This window comes from Lupinus angustifolius, chromosome LG18 (assembly GCF_001865875.1).
Source record: "Lupinus angustifolius cultivar Tanjil chromosome LG18, LupAngTanjil_v1.0, whole genome shotgun sequence".
In the NCBI taxonomy this organism is placed as follows: domain Eukaryota; kingdom Viridiplantae; phylum Streptophyta; class Magnoliopsida; order Fabales; family Fabaceae; genus Lupinus; species Lupinus angustifolius.
The window spans coordinates 13,127,960-13,143,610 of NC_032026.1; the positions used below are offsets into that span (position 1 = coordinate 13,127,960).

General features: G+C 32.1%; 2 protein-coding genes across 4 annotated transcripts; one reads left to right on the forward strand and one right to left on the reverse strand.

The window, feature by feature from the left end:
* On the forward strand, positions 4,000–8,470 carry LOC109332106 (RNA-binding protein 34-like). 3 transcript variants are annotated; one of them, XM_019566933.1, is made up of 7 exons: positions 4,001–4,493; positions 4,554–4,991; positions 5,092–5,150; positions 5,417–5,486; positions 5,601–5,726; positions 5,924–6,052; positions 7,613–8,470. In XM_019566933.1, the coding sequence occupies exons 1-7, from the start codon at positions 4,119–4,121 to the stop codon at positions 8,048–8,050; spliced, it is 1,635 nt and encodes a 544-aa protein (XP_019422478.1). In that variant the 5' UTR covers positions 4,001–4,118; the 3' UTR covers positions 8,051–8,470. The 3 variants fall into 3 exon arrangements, with proteins under 3 accessions (XP_019422479.1, XP_019422478.1, XP_019422477.1); XM_019566932.1 differs by having other exon boundaries at positions 4,001–4,991; XM_019566934.1 differs by lacking the exon at positions 5,924–6,052 and having other exon boundaries at positions 4,000–4,991.
* Positions 9,325–12,220, reverse strand: LOC109333493 (uncharacterized membrane protein At4g09580-like). The gene is made up of 4 exons (XM_019568999.1): positions 11,991–12,220; positions 10,449–10,719; positions 10,192–10,362; positions 9,325–9,733 (listed from the first exon to the last, which is right to left on the reverse strand). The coding sequence occupies exons 1-4, from the start codon at positions 12,194–12,196 to the stop codon at positions 9,611–9,613; spliced, it is 771 nt and encodes a 256-aa protein (XP_019424544.1). The 5' UTR covers positions 12,197–12,220; the 3' UTR covers positions 9,325–9,610.

Sequence of the window (15,651 nt, forward strand, 5' to 3'; positions counted from 1 at the left end):
AAAGTGAAAGTAAGTTTTAATAATTTGTTTAACAATTTTCTTATTCAATATTTTAAAAATTATAATAGATATTCTCAATTAAAATTATATTATACGTGCTTCAATATTTTTCCTAGTGAATTTTTTGATGAGTAAATTTTCTTGCATTTAATTGTTATATGAATATATAAAATAATTTCATATTATATACTTTAACGATATATATTGTCAATAATAAAAAAATATTATAAACTTATTGCATTTTTTGAAAACATGAAATATATATTAAAATAAAATAAAATAATAAAATATTACATATTCAATTATAACTAAAATATAAAATTAAATAATATTTTAAATTAGTTATGTATTTAGTTACTTCAATTAATAAATAATGTATGTTACTTGTAGTTATTTTTTAAATTTTAACTAGTTAAAAAATTACCTTTACCAAACAACTACAAACTTCTATTTACTTTCACAACTACAAGCTCATAAATACAAACTAGTTTTCTCTAACAAAATTTATACCTTTCATAGTTGATCAAAAAATTGAATATTTGTTGGAAACTTCACTTGTTAACTGCCTTTAAAAAAGTTGATTTATAAATTAAAAAAATGAATTTGAATTAAAAATTGAATTCATACCATAGATGGGTTAACCAATTATAATGTTTATTAACCCAATTATATATAATTTCCATGAATGTGTACATTTATGTTATAAAAATATAATAATAATAATTATATAATTTTTATATTAAAATAATATATTCCTACAAAATGAATTAAAATTGTTATGTCTCTCTATATTTATATCAATTAACTCATTTGAGGTATGATATAAATTTAAGTTTGTTAACTCAATCTATATTTTTCTAGCTTCAAATTTTCATTTGTATAATGATTGTCAAACCCTTCTAGTTGTTTTCTCATTTGTAATAATTGTTAAATATGTGGATAAAAGTATCATGTGTTCTCTTAAATTTCTTCTTTTCTATTTTAATGAATATTGTTGTTAATGGAAAAACTCACTCGAAAGCTCATAAACTTTAATTGAATGGATCTTGAGCTGAAAAAATAATTCATCTTAAACTTATTTCAAAACTTAACTCATATCAATCCTTAATTAGTCAAACCAAAGTCAAAATCCACTTTTTTTACATCCTTATACACTTCCAAACCAATGCCCAAATACCATTTAAAAAAGGCAAATATAAAGGGAGTGGTTATGAAATTGAAAGATAGACATTCTATTTCTATATTAGGAAATAAAGTATTCAAGTTATTAATGATCTCTTTTTAAATCTATTTATCCCCAAGAAATGTGTACATCATTATATAACTTCATACAAATTGAACCTCTAAATTATATTTAAGGAACTAAGCTATCTATAATTAGGTATTGATGGTAAAGTCATCTTCTAGTTAAGTTTATCTTTATTAGGATAATATTATAAATACTATTTTAGATCATTATAACTTCTTCACCCCTTCATATACTAATAAGTAGAATGAAAAAAAAACGGGAATATCAATGCATCCGAGAATAAACAGATGATCTTTATCAAGAGACCTGCTAAAGCCCTGAACCATAAAGTACTTATCATTGGTGTCAAGACTTTATGGATTTTTCTCAATGTGACGATTATTCATGGAATGTGAGAAGGAGATGAATAATCATCTGTTTTCGAAGTGTAAGTATTACTTATGAACTTTAATCTTTATCAATTTAAATATTGAATTTTTATTATTGTTATTAGCGTTTGATATATATATTAATTTGATAAATTTAATATTGTAGATTAAGATTTTTAGCCACTTTAACCAGCCAAATTTGGAATATTTTCCTAAAATAAATTATTTTGTTGGTGATGCTTGAGATGGAAGAAATATTGAGGTTAGAGGATGCAACAACCATTAATTATGTTAACTTACAAGGGAACAACATTTTTAGTCACACCTTACTAACTTGATTTTGGGTAAGGGTAGTGGGGATTATCACTTTAAGATATGCTTGTGAGTTGTTCTTCCTAAAGGAAGGAAAAAAGTGATGGCTTGAAATGTTCTCGAACTTTTCTCTTTCATTCATTATCCTTCTAAAACCAATTAACAAAAATACTCTTAGTGATCGAAATGAGTTACATAGAGTCTATGGTGGCTGCCATATTGGTTGGTGTTTTGAAGGAGGGAGACATGAGTTGAGATTGGGTAAAATAATATATCATGGCAAAATTAACCTCAATTAACAAAACTTCTAATTAATAAATGGCCAAAGCTAATATGCGAATTGCATATTAGTTCGTTTTGAAGCGAACTGCTTTATAGCCGTACTGTTTTATGCACCTTTTAGAAGTCGTGAAAGACTTTCACGACTTATGTATAAAAAATAAAGATGTTCATGGAAGTCGTTAAAGGTGTCCACGACTTGTGTACAGGAAATAAAACCATGAATGGAAGTCGGTTTACTATAATACGACTTCTGAGTAATTTAATGAATAAGTTACATTGCAACTCATTTGGTAAATAAGAATATTTTACGTGGTTGTGGGTTCAAACACTTAAAATATTTTCTGTTTACCAAATGAGCTACAAGACAATCTGTTAATTACATTTATTCAGAAGTCGTGTTATGGCAACACGACTTTCAATGATGACTTTAATTCTCACACAGAAGTCGTGAACGCCTTTAACGACTTACATGAATGACTTTATTTTTTATATGGAAGTTGTGAATGTCTTTCACGACTTCCGTGCATGAGATTTCTACCCAGTTACCGGTTGAAAATTAATGGCTGAGATTTCAAGACAACTGATCTAACCGCTGGTATTTAGTTCGCATCCATGCGAACTATCCCATAGTTCGCATGTTAGCTTTGGCCTTAATAAATCAATGGTAGAAGGAGAAGAGCATAGAATCAAAATACTCAAAGGGAACATCAAAAACATCACCCCTAAAAGAAAAAAGTTCTGGGCAATCACTTCATAAGTGTTTGATATTTCTCACAGTAAAATAATCCCTCAATTCATTCACCTCCGCAAACAAGTCAAAATTCATTGGGAAGTAATGATTTTAACTTCTTACATAAATTTGTCAAAGGTAATTATTTCTCCCTTTATGTGCGTGAGTTCATGTTAAAACTCATTTTGTCCACGCTTTACAGCTTTGACCTTCACGGAACATATAACGTGGGTAACTACAACTCCCTTAATGAACTATAAATACAACAAAAAATTGAATTAGGCTTCATGTTTTCTCTCTCTTTCACGATAGAGACAACAATATGACCATAAATTAATTTATTTCAATCTAATCAATCTCTACCTTCCTCTAACTAAAGGAAAACATCTAATCCCAAACATTATATCAACTATTTTTAGATCGACCTTGCGTTTTACAAAACTGTACATGCCTAGGATTAAGAATTAGATAAGGTTTCCTCTAGTGAGAGATTTCTGTACGTTATCACAAACAAACCGTCCCCAACTTAAATTTCTATTGCAGCATGTCGTTTCAAGACATATGGAAGAGGAATATTTGTACTCATGTGCCTAATGTAATGGATAACAACGCACATAAAATAAGCTGATTAAGAATGTTCCAACTCCAATCAATTTCACAACATAAAAATGTGTTAGGATTTAGAGTTATCAGTCCAAAATAAAGCCGTAACGTGTTTGATGAACTTTACCACTAGAGGAAGTACTCGAAGGCGACTCTAGAACTCTACCTACATAGGACAAAAAATCAACCTCACACCCTAAAAGCATCCTTGGAATAATTCTCAAGCTATAACTAGTAACATTTTTTTTTGAAAAGAAATTTATCAAAACTAACCTCTTTTTTATAAATAGGCAAAAGTGATAGAATTTGCCCTCTTGCTATTACTTCCGCCAATAAGTAATTTTTATTTTTGGTGAAAAGTAAATAAACATATACTTTAAAAAATAATTAATATTTTCTCTTATTCAAATTTTTTATTTTTATACAACATAAATTTGAAGTTTGCTAGCTGTTAATTTGTTGATTTAGCTTTCCTGAAAATTTTAAACTGATTTTAGGGTTCCCCAAGAAACAACGTCTTTCTGGACATAAAAACCGCTTGATCAATTTCTGATTCATCTCGTCCAACTTAACTATGCCAAAAAAGAAAACAAAAGACCCAAAACAAAACGCTCAAACCGACGTCGTATTACCCCCTTTCGGCATTTTCAGCACACTCTTCGATAACGCGACGGAACATGTCCCCACCACCGCTAACGCCTCCGCTTCTCTATTTTCCGATAACAACCCATTTCGAAGGAAGCCGCAACAATATACTCCAATTTCTGAATCACCCAAATCCACTCAAATCCTAAACAATGGCGTCTCCGAGAACCACGATTACATTGATGAGAAGAAGAGGAAGCGGAACAAGGAGGAGAAAAATCCCACTGCAACCGCTGATCCTGATTCATTAATCGAAGTTTCAGAGAAGAAGAATGATAAAAAAAAGAAGAAACAAGCTTCTGATGAAGAGAACAAAGGTTCTGACATGGCTGTGGAGCCAATTGGGTACAGTGAGGTTGCGAAGGAAGATGATGAAACTGAGAGGAAGATGAAAAAGAAGAAAAAGAATCAGGGTTCTGATGAAGAGAATAAAGGTTCTGACTTGATTGCAGAAACAACTGAAAAAGGTGAGAGTAATTATGAAGGCGATGAGAGGAAGAAGAAGAAGAGAAAAAGGGAAGAGCTTGAGAAAGAATGGGAGGAGAAGAAGTATGGGGTTATGGAAGGTGAAGTGGAAGGAGAAGGGTTGGAAAAGAAAACTGTTGGGAGCAAGAGGAAAGCATTGGATAATGCTGCTGATATGCTTGTTTCGAAGGAAGGTTTCGATGATGAAGATAAGCTCTTGAGGACTGTTTTTGTTGGAAATTTGCCTCTTAAGGTGAAGAAGAAGACTTTGTTGAAGGAGTTCAAGAAATTTGGTGAGGTTGAATCTGTGAGGATTCGTTCTGTTCCAATACAAGATGTAGGTATTTTTTTTTGTTCAATTTGGTTTTTGTTTCATTTAGTAATTAATGCTCTTGAGAAGCTAACTTTATGTTTGTTCCGTTTTGTTTATTAACCAGACCAAAAAACCTAAGAAGGGTGCTATTCTTGCAAAGAAAATAAATGACGATGGTGATAGGTAATGGGTCTGAACTGAACATTTACCTACCTGTTACTTGTTAAGAATGTTAGTCATTTATGAGGACACATTAGTTACTTTGTATGTCATTTTAACTGGTGTGATTTTATGGATTTAATTTTTTTTGATTAAATGCTATTTTATGTATTTTATAATGCAAAGCTAGTTTTTTTTTCTCACCAATGATGTTAAGTGAATTGTAGATTGTTTGATGTAAATACTGTCACTGTCAGGCACTTCTAATTGACAAATATTGTGTCTTGCAGTGTTCACGCTTACATTGTTTTCAAAACAGAGGAATCTGCTCAGGCTTCTTTGTCACACAACATGGCTGTGGTATGGCCTTGTTCCTCAAAGTTGGGCTTGGGTCATACATGGTGGTTGCCTTGTATATTGGGTGAAGAACTGCAATTTACGGTTTTCTGATGCTGTTTAATTGTCTGGCTATAGGTGGAAGGAAATCACATTCGCGTTGACAGGGCATGTCCACCCCGCAAGAAACAGAAATGCGAGAGTGCTCTGCTTTATGATAACAAGAGAACAGTTTTTGTGGGCAACCTCCCATTTGATGTAAAGGTGTGTTTCCACTTTACAGTCACTTGTTTTGTGTTTGTGTCAACTGTCAAGAACCAATTCCCCCAAAATTTTAAGCTGTTGGGTGAAAGCACATAAATGTTTTTATATATCTAACAGTTTTAATTTTGGATTACAGTATTTCATCATTGTTAAACCTATATTGGCTAATAGGTCTAAGCTTTGATCCTTCTCTGCAGGATGAAGAACTATATCAGTTATTTTGTGGTAAATCTGACCTGGAATCCAATGTAGAAGCTGTTAGAGTCATTAGAGATTCTCATCTTAATGTTGGAAAGGGAATTGCCTATGTGCTGTTTAAAACAAGGGTATGCTGTTTTGGTGCCTGATCTGCATTACATTTTTATGAAGTTTCTTACTCTGCTCACCAGATTAAGCATGTTATAACTAATATTATCATGTGTTTCCCTTTTGGTGGGGCATCTCTGGGCTCTTTTTAGTGTGTAGAGTTAATAGTTAGCTTAGTCCTCCAAAGAGTATGGTGTCACCAACTTAGTTCTCCAATCCAATTTGCCAACATATGAGTCCTTCAAATTTTGCATTTACCACCAATTTAGTCATTCAAAGATTAAATTTTTCACCAAATTAGTCATCTAAAGAAATTTTCCACCGTACTAGTCCTTCAAAGATTAAATTTACCATCATATTAGTCCCTTAAAGATTAAATTACGGGTGAACAAACTTGGTAGCAAATTTAATCTTTCATGGACCAAGTTGGTGATAATTTTTTATGCATGAGTAAGCTGGAGACACTATGATCTTTGGAGGAATAATTTGGTGGCGCTGAATATGGTGACAAATTGTGTATGTCTTTGTCTGATATAGTTGATGTTTTAAATTATTAATCAATGTGCATAGAACACTTTTTACATAACCTATATTTTAAATATATGGTGAAATTCATAAAATATGGTTAAGATGCATTTTGCACTTTTTAAGTCTACATGATTTAAATTTTGGTTATAGGCCTTTTTTGCAGGAATCTGTCTTTCTTATGTATTAAGAATAACTTGTCTTGACTTGTGATGACTCTCTTTTTGTGTGTTGTGTTTATTTAATTTGTCGTCAACTGTTTGCAAGATGATCTTTCCTCCGTGTTTGATTTTTGCTCTCTACCAATGTATGGAATGTTTGCACAAAAGTTTTAGGCATATGTTAGTGCTCTACCGTTTGTAATTGATGCTTGTATTGTTTAAAATTTGATTGTATAGTTAGAAATAATTACTTTGGAAAAAGTGATTCTAATTGCTGAACAAGCATGAATTTTAATGTTTGTAGTGAAAATTAGAGTAGTCAATAGTGATCTTTTATTGGCTTAAGTAACTCATGCATGATAGCTCTGGTGAACACTTCTGAAAAATGGTTGTTTTGAATAATAAACACCTTTTTGTGGATCCTAAGTGAAGCTTAAACATTTATTCTTGACACTATTTCTTTTTCCATTTTTTTTGGCTTCCAACCGAGAATGATGTTTTAGCAAAGGATCATTTTGGGGTAAATTTTCAGGGGTTTCATATGTGTGGTACTAGGATACGTTATTCGCTGACTTGTGATGGTTGTGTATGTTGTTGTTATTTGGTCTTACACAATTAACTCTTAAGGGTGTCACTGATGTAGAACCATACCGTTTTGACATCAAACTGGTGTGGTATGATTAATTCTGAACATCCCAGTGGAGGCATGTTCAGTGTCCATGGGCACACATTCAGAAATCACTTTGAGAATTGCTTGGTTGTAATTATTACAGTAAATATTTTTTCTTGTATTATTAAATGGCATAGAGAATGATCAAACTTGTTTCCAGCCTGTAGGTCTTGGCACCTGAAACCATGTATGTAAATGCTTATTATAGTGTAATGTAAATGCAGGAAGCTGCTAATTTTGTCATTAGGAAACGGAACTTGAGGCTTCGAGATCGAACGTTGAGAATCTCTCATGCCAAAGCTGATGCCACCCCATCTAAAAGGCCATACCCGTCGCCTGTACGAGCTCCTAGTACCCCTGCAAAGAAGATGGCCTTGGGTTCAAGGTCTCCATTAAGTAGTGATAACAGGTCAGACAGAAAAGCTAAGGCATCTTACCAGGGTCTGCACGCAAGCAAATCTGATATCCAAAAGAAAGCTCATGGTGGAGAAAAACCAAAAGAGCGCTTGGTGAAACGACCTTCGGTTGCTGCCAGAAAGGCTAAAGCAAACTCTCACATGGATGCTACTCCATCAAAACAAGCAGCCGGGATAAAACGGAAGTTCGACGCTCGCACTCCAGATAGCTCCGTACGACATAAGAAATTCAAAAGGGACAGGTAGCATTTTTTAAAGCTACCTCGGATTATCTGTGCTCCATGGTTAGAAGTCACTAGCTCCAATGGCTGATACCCACATGCATGCACATAGAGAAGACAATTTATCACAATGATATGATATTGATTTGAAGACATTGGGAGATTTCACCAGACTATGTTCTCAATTAATGAACACCAAGTGAGACTTGATTTTAGGCTGCACATTTGGTAGGGAAGAGATTGACTACTGATTGAGGGATTGAAATTATTTAATCCTGCCTTGTAATTTTTTTACATATTCATTTCACTTTTGATATGTAACATTAGATTACAGTAAGATAATGTGCAAGTCCTGGCTGGTGCCGGTGGCATGTCTTGTCATTGGAATTATTTTTTTCCGTCCCTAAACTTATTCGGAAAATGCTAATAACATATATTTTCCATGTGTAGTCAAGAGGAAAAGAACTAAGTTCAGTTAAAATCAGGTTGCATGGGCTACTGATTATGCTATATTTAGTTACTAAGCAAATTGTACAGCAATTTGGATCACCTCTCTTATCTAGTATTTGATGGAACTTCGTGTAAAGTGGTCTGTTTTTGGTGGTTAAGGGAATTATTTTCAAATAATTCTGTATCCTCCTAAAACTACTAGTGGCATAAAGTTATTTTTTGAGTGAATATATACTTTCATCCTTATAAATTTTCGTATGTACTAATATGATTATTAAAGTTAAAATTAAAACTAGTACTTAAATATCACAAATGTGTGTCAAAATAATTCCAAACACTGAAAATTATTAGAAAGTATTAGTTCTGATCCAAATGGTTTTATTTTTTTCAATTTTTCTGGCACCAAACACTGAAAATTATAAGACATCTAAATAAATCTTTACTTGTTTTTTAATGGTACTTGGGTTCCAAGCCTTGCCATGGAATCTTTTCTTTTGTTTCTGAAAATATTTTAATGTAGCAAAAGATTCATCAGAGAAGAGTATACTACCGTATTTATTAATCATTAATCAATCCTAAGAGCAGATTGTACTGAATACTAGGTAGCACGTTACTTTCTTTTAAAACTTCCCTTACCATCCCACTGATAAGAGCCTGGTACCTAAATTATACCAACCAATCACAAAGATAATGCACCGATTGGATTAATTTCGATTTAATTAAGTCTGGTGCAATGATAATGAGTAACTAATTTGCAACCTTTTTTTTGGTAAAGACTGAAGTGCAACCTGAATGATAGGAAGACGGGGAAAACAAATTCTAACTAAATTATTGTACAATGCAAACATGATAAAGCAACTACCTACTATTAAATAAGCACATGTTTTACTTATACATGACAACTTATGAACAATGTTTATGTACATAAGTAATTCAACTGAACTTGTTTTATTGGCACTGTAATTGTAAACACCAATCATATGATTACAGTGGTACCTCGCAATAAAACCCAACAGTAGAAAAAACCACCCTGCCATTGTTTTATGGAGATCTGTACAGTAACTGGATTGGTATTTAGCTGTCATGGGAACAAGGCTTCTTCATGCACATGATTCTTGACTTATGAAATGTGCTACTACTCATCCTTGCTCATTAATGTAGGTGTAACTGAAACAATACCTATAAGAAATAATGTAGCAATTGAGTTGAAATCATAGAGATCACCTATGGATTGCAACTCTCCAAGAGCTAACCCAGCCTGCATAATAAAACAAGAAACTCATAAGCATTCGAGTTGATGACATTTGAAATTTTTATCATTAATGTTAGGATCGTTTAATAGCTACAAGTCAAAACTTATAATCCAAAATTTCTTAGGACCCTGTTCCGAAGAGAGGTGGAATATTTACAGTAAGTTTAAGTACAATGGATTCTTAATTATTTCAGCTTCCATTTAAGAGTGTTACTTCGTTGTTATGGTTGACTCATATTTCAAGTTAACAATTCACAATATGCCAAAGGATAAAACTTAGGTGTCATTCTCGACCTGTACATGTGACATTGTTTTCCTCCGATAAGGGTGTGACATTGTTTTCACACATGTTATATTTTTATTGGAGATAAGCTCCACAAGCACCTAAAAAACAGCAGCTAAGTTTTTCCTTTTGCTAAAAACTTCAGTACAAAAACGAATGTAATATTTTGATTACTACATACCCTGACAGTAACATAAGCTGCAGGGATCAGTCCAATAACAGTTGCCATGAAGAAAATGTGATAAGGAACATCCATGATTGGCGATGCAAAATTGATGAATGTGTTGGGTAAGGTTGGAGTCAGTCTCAGAAAAAGCATGTAATTCAACAAACTCTTTCTACGTCTAGCCACCTGTAAATTAAAAGCATAAATTATTTCCATGTGCAGATTGGATTTAAATTTACTTGCAATATGTACTGTCAGAAGTTGATATAAACCTGGTTTTGAAAGAATTTCAACTTCTCTGGCCAAAGAGAGGAGAGAAGGGGTCGTCCAATAATTTTTGACAGGAAAAAGCATGAAGAAGCTCCAGCTGTAGCAGTGAACACAACCAGAGCTACACCTTTAAAGATTCCAAAGAGTGCACCCGCAAGCAACGACATGAAAACAGTTCCTGGAATCATGAAAGTCTGCATGAAAATATATACCATGCAGTATCCCACCAGAACTTGTGCCGTGTAGTCACTTGTATAGATTTCAAGGTTATCTCTACAAAAATGAACAAAAGATACGTAAGAAGCACTCCACGATTTATATTCATTCAACATTTAAAATGGACTACAGTTCCCCTTCTATAGATGCACAAATATAAGAGGGGAGACTAGTACCCAAAAAAAGAAGAAAGAAACTATATGGATACATTGAAATAAAAAGAGAAGTCAAATGACTGTCTTAAAACACAATAGATTCTATCATTTATTGTCTGTTTCTAATGCAGAACAGATTATTAAGATAAATATAGGTTTCATTAAATCTGGTCAAAAGTTTGAGGCTTGCCATTAGATAGTCTCTATATTTTTATATCAGTTATGCTCTAGAAGTGGGGTTGCTATGGTTAGTAACAATGATGATAAATTCATCTCTTCAAGCCCACATTGTAGATGCAAAACACATACCTTGAGAACATTATTCAATAAGTGCAAGTCAAACACAATGAATTTGAAACATCAAGATATATTTTATGCACAGCCAAAAGGCTTGTTTGAAGGTGCATCTTAAACAAAATGATAGACATTTGAAACTAGAACCACCGGCAAGGTGCAAACTACCATAGTGGTCACTAATGGAAGACCTGCGAGATCAGAAATTTCTATTTAAAGAATCAGTGCTGCTACAATCATATACTCCGTCCTAGCACACAAATCTTCAACTAGTACAAACTCACAACTTAGAAGTAAAGATACCATCTTTTTTGACTCCGCATAACCTTTAGCAGATTATCACCTATAGATAATCGCAAACTTGTATATTCTCATATAAATATGCTCCAGATTTCCCTTTTCCTTTTAAGAATTTGGATCTATCCCAGAATTTTCAGATCTCTCCAAATGATAATAAAGAGAGCACACATAAGAAGCTTATATTTACAATAAAAGACAGAAAATTTGAAAAAAGTGAATATGTTTACAACGTTATATAATCTCATTAATTCTAATATTTGTCCTTATTATAAATATACATACTCAATTGAGACAAAATCCAACGGAGAATAAATTAGTTATTGATGGACGCATTTGACATAAATTAACGTTCTAGGTCAGAATTATTCAACAGAAGAACCAAACCTTCCATGAAAAGATAATAACATTAGCGCATACACCATAATGACCATCCAAAAATTAATAACATTTACGACAAACTAGTAATGGTTGTGATAAATTAGCTTCTACAAAAAAACATACATTAAATTAAAAAAAGTGGGAACAAAAAAACAACCACCGATAACGAGGTAAAAGGTACTTTTTTTATTCACCAATTACCGTAGAAGTTGAAGATCTTCGAGAGTACGAGGAAGTTTGAGGAAGCTGTAATCGGAATCAGGCAACGTTAGGTAAACACCGGCAAGGCCTAATCCGAAGCCCAATAATACGGTTGAAGCCACCATGGATTCCCAAAAGTTTAACGGAAATTTGGATGCAATAGGCGCATGTTGTTGAACTTGCACCGAGTCATTCTCTTTTCCCATTTATCTTTCTTCTCTTCCTTCGTTGATGAGAACGTGTTGGGTGCAAGTCTTCTTTCTCCTCCTTCTCTTCTCTCTCTCTCTCTACTTTTTCTTGAGGAGAGAGAAAGAATGTTGGAGTTTGGAGGCAGAGTCTATTTTAAAATGTTACGGAATACGAAACGTAAAATGCTATACGTCACGTGTAAGAGGGGACTTAAGTAATTTCAAAAAATTATTATTATGATTGGTGAATTTGAGGGTCTTGCTTATATACACGAATAAGAATGATAAAATATGATATATTGTAATCTTTATTCTTAGGGAGCCTATATGATAGGGTGAGATTAATCAGTTGGCTTATTTTATATTACGAGGGGTGTTTTTTTTTAATCTAGGGACATGGTTCTATGGTTTTGCATACTCTTAGAATAATGGTAAATAATCGAAGAATATAAAATTAATGTTGAAAGATGTGTATGTAAATTTTAAAAGTTAATATTTTAAAGTTATCTTTACAATTTTACATTCATGATATAAGCCACAATTGGGAATTGTTTTGCACAAAATGATATGAAAAAGTAATCTTATATTTTCTTACTATATTATCTTACTAATATTTTTGGAAAGTGATATATGTCATATGTAAATTGATCATTAATAAATAAAGTAGTTCATTGTGACATATGTCGTCTTCATGTGGGTAAGAGAACTAGTAAGACAATATACTGTAAGATACGGTAGGTCCCACAAAACGAGCCCCATACGGCAACGTTTTGTTTGTTTATGTGCAATGTGTTGAATTGAATGTGATGTTGATTTGAATAGTAGGTAAGGGGTGAACGTGAGAGTGAGTGGGAACGTGAAGAAGAAAACAAGTCGTTGGCGTATATGGAGAGGGAAAGTTAATAATTGGCTGAGCGTCCAATGCGTTAGGTGCAGTGATGCGCTTTTTTGTGGTGCTCCATCAACTCTTCCTTCATTATTTCCCACACCTTTTTTGTCTTTAACTCCCTCAATCCTAAGTCCAAACAAAAAAGTATTTCATCTTCTCTCTTTGCTCCTACATTTTCTAATTTCTCTTCTTCTTCCAATGTAAATATTTTATCATTCTATATAAAAAAGTAGTCCAGGCTTATATTTTTGGGGTAATGTTTTACATTACTATCCTAATTCCCTCTTGCTAAGTACATTTTTCATTGATAAAAATACATAAATATTAAATCAGGATACTTATATATACTAAGATATATATGATTTTTTTTATATATTTTAAACTAGGGTGAAGGATATTTTGCACTGCCATAAAGAATAAGATAAGGATTGCGTTAATCATCATGATTGAGTCCACTTAAACAAACAAAAACGTGAGGATGTGAAGAATCTGCTTAATGATATAGGCTCTTGCTTGAGATTGTGGTCAAAACCACAATCACCAATCACCCAGGATACTTTATCAAGTCAAATATAGAAGAAAAGATGAATCAAACAACTCAAATGAATTATGATGTTAGTTTGAGGATTATGAAAATTAGTTTGTGGATTTTAGTTTAATATATTATGATGCTAGTATAAATATAATCAATTACAACCCTAACATGATATAATTAATTACAATATTAGTCTCTTTAAGCTTAATCAATTACAAACTATTATTGATTTCTTGGTAGTGGAACAACTAGAAATCGCTTTGAAGTTGATCTTGGACTTCTGAGGGACTTATTTTTTTGGATGTAATACAATAATGATAATTCAAAAAGAAATTACAATCACTAAATTAACTTGTGAATTGTTTACTTTTTTCTACTAGGGTGTGGCTTTTAATCCAATCCAAACAATGGTCTCTATGAAGTGCCAATTAGACATGGAACTAGGTTGGGCCTAGCTAAGCCTTGATATGAATGGGTATGTTATATGTTCCAAACTGAAGAAGGTTTAGGTATTGCTTATTCTAACGCAAATTTTGGGGCCTATAAACTTTAGAAACACTCAATTTCGACTGGCATGTTTTTACATTCATTCCCTTTTGAAAGAAATAAAAATAGTTGTCCTTCATTTCATAAAAAACAAAAAATATGTATTTTATCCACTTTCTTTCATTGTTTTTGTGTTTCTAACTTTTACGGAAAACAAAAAATACAATGTATCATATCCTTTCTCTGAATCCAATTCCAATATAAAAAAATTCAACAACAAAAAAGAAAATATACATCATGTTCAAAGTATTGGACAATCTAATATACGACAAAAACTTGTGTGAAGAATCCAATTTCTTTTTGTTGCGAACTCCCTCTCCTAGGACTTGGTGTTGTCTTCTGCGTTGGGGATCTGACCAAATTTCCACTCTTTTATTCTGTTTCCCTTCTTATTTAATTTCTAAATGTGTTAGTTTAGTTGGGTTTGGGCTTCCTTTTAGTTTTGGGTCACATCTATTTTCTTAAGCTTTAAGAGTGTGAATAAAAATAATAAACCGTTCTATGAATTAAAAATCGTTTCCCTTAGAAAGATCTATAAAAATGATAAAAAAAAAGGTTTAGGATTTAGAGTTATCTTTATATTTTAAATCCCTTTCATGTATAATTAATTTGATTAATATTTGAGTTTATGCCATGCTTTTATAACGTGTCTATTATTTATTTGAATAAGCCTAAGTTATGTTGGGCTTGATGCTATGTTTAGATGTGACTTGATTTATGTCTTAATTTTTGTATAACTTGACATGTTAAAAATTAATTTCATTTGTCTTAATTATTTTCACTAAAAGGTAAAAGTCATTTTGTTCCCTTTTTAAATAAATAATAATAATGAAGAGTAAAATTAATATTTTTGATGATATCCACATAGCTAATTTAGATTTAAAAAAAAATCAACAGACATTGTGGAGTGCTTAATTTATTTATTCTTTTGTAATCAATTCACAAATCTTAAAAAGTTGTGTGAAAATTAATCCTTAACATTCAAATGTGAATTTTTCATCCTTTTCCTTTAAAAAAATGAGGACCACTTCTCATAAACTTGGGGTAGCGACATCTTTAAACCTATTTAAATGTATTATATTTAATAATGTTTTAGTTAGGTTTTCACTTGTAAAGAATCTAAGATTTTACCCATAAATAGGTCTATATAGATAAAAAGGATGATATAGCACATGTAGTATGTATTTTTAAATAGGTTGCTTCAAAAATGCCATATATTGGCTAGTACAAGGGTCCATATCCTCACATTAGATTTCATGTGTCAATTTGTTATTGAAGTGTGACATGTGATTCATTTTTACCATACCTCAATGCTACAGCCAATTGAGTCGAAAAGAATTATTTCTCATATTAGAGAGGTAATTTATTAACTTTGTTTTTATATTTAAAGATAAAAGTGTCATTATATTATATCTAAATGATAAAAGTATTATATTTTTTCCTTTTGTTTTTTATATTGAAGAGGATCCTAACCCAATTAAGTGCTACATAATCCATGTTAAT

Bases quoted from the DNA above. Each gene is read 5' to 3' on its own strand.
- LOC109333493 (XM_019568999.1), bottom strand. From the start codon at position 12,196: ATGGGAAAAGAGAATGACTCGGTGCAAGTTCAACAACATGCGCCTATT. The intron at 10,363-10,448 runs GTTTATATCAAC...TTTAATTTACAG, and splicing joins TGAAATTCTTTCAAAACCAG to GTGGCTAGACGTAGAAAGAG. The intron at 9,734-10,191 runs GTATGTAGTAAT...TTTATTATGCAG, and splicing joins CAGCTTATGTTACTGTCAGG to GCTGGGTTAGCTCTTGGAGA.
- LOC109332106 (XM_019566932.1), top strand. From the start codon at position 4,119: ATGCCAAAAAAGAAAACAAAAGACCCAAAACAAAACGCTCAAACCGAC. The intron at 5,487-5,600 runs GTATGGCCTTGT...GTCTGGCTATAG, and splicing joins TGTCACACAACATGGCTGTG to GTGGAAGGAAATCACATTCG. The intron at 5,727-5,923 runs GTGTGTTTCCAC...CCTTCTCTGCAG, and splicing joins ACCTCCCATTTGATGTAAAG to GATGAAGAACTATATCAGTT.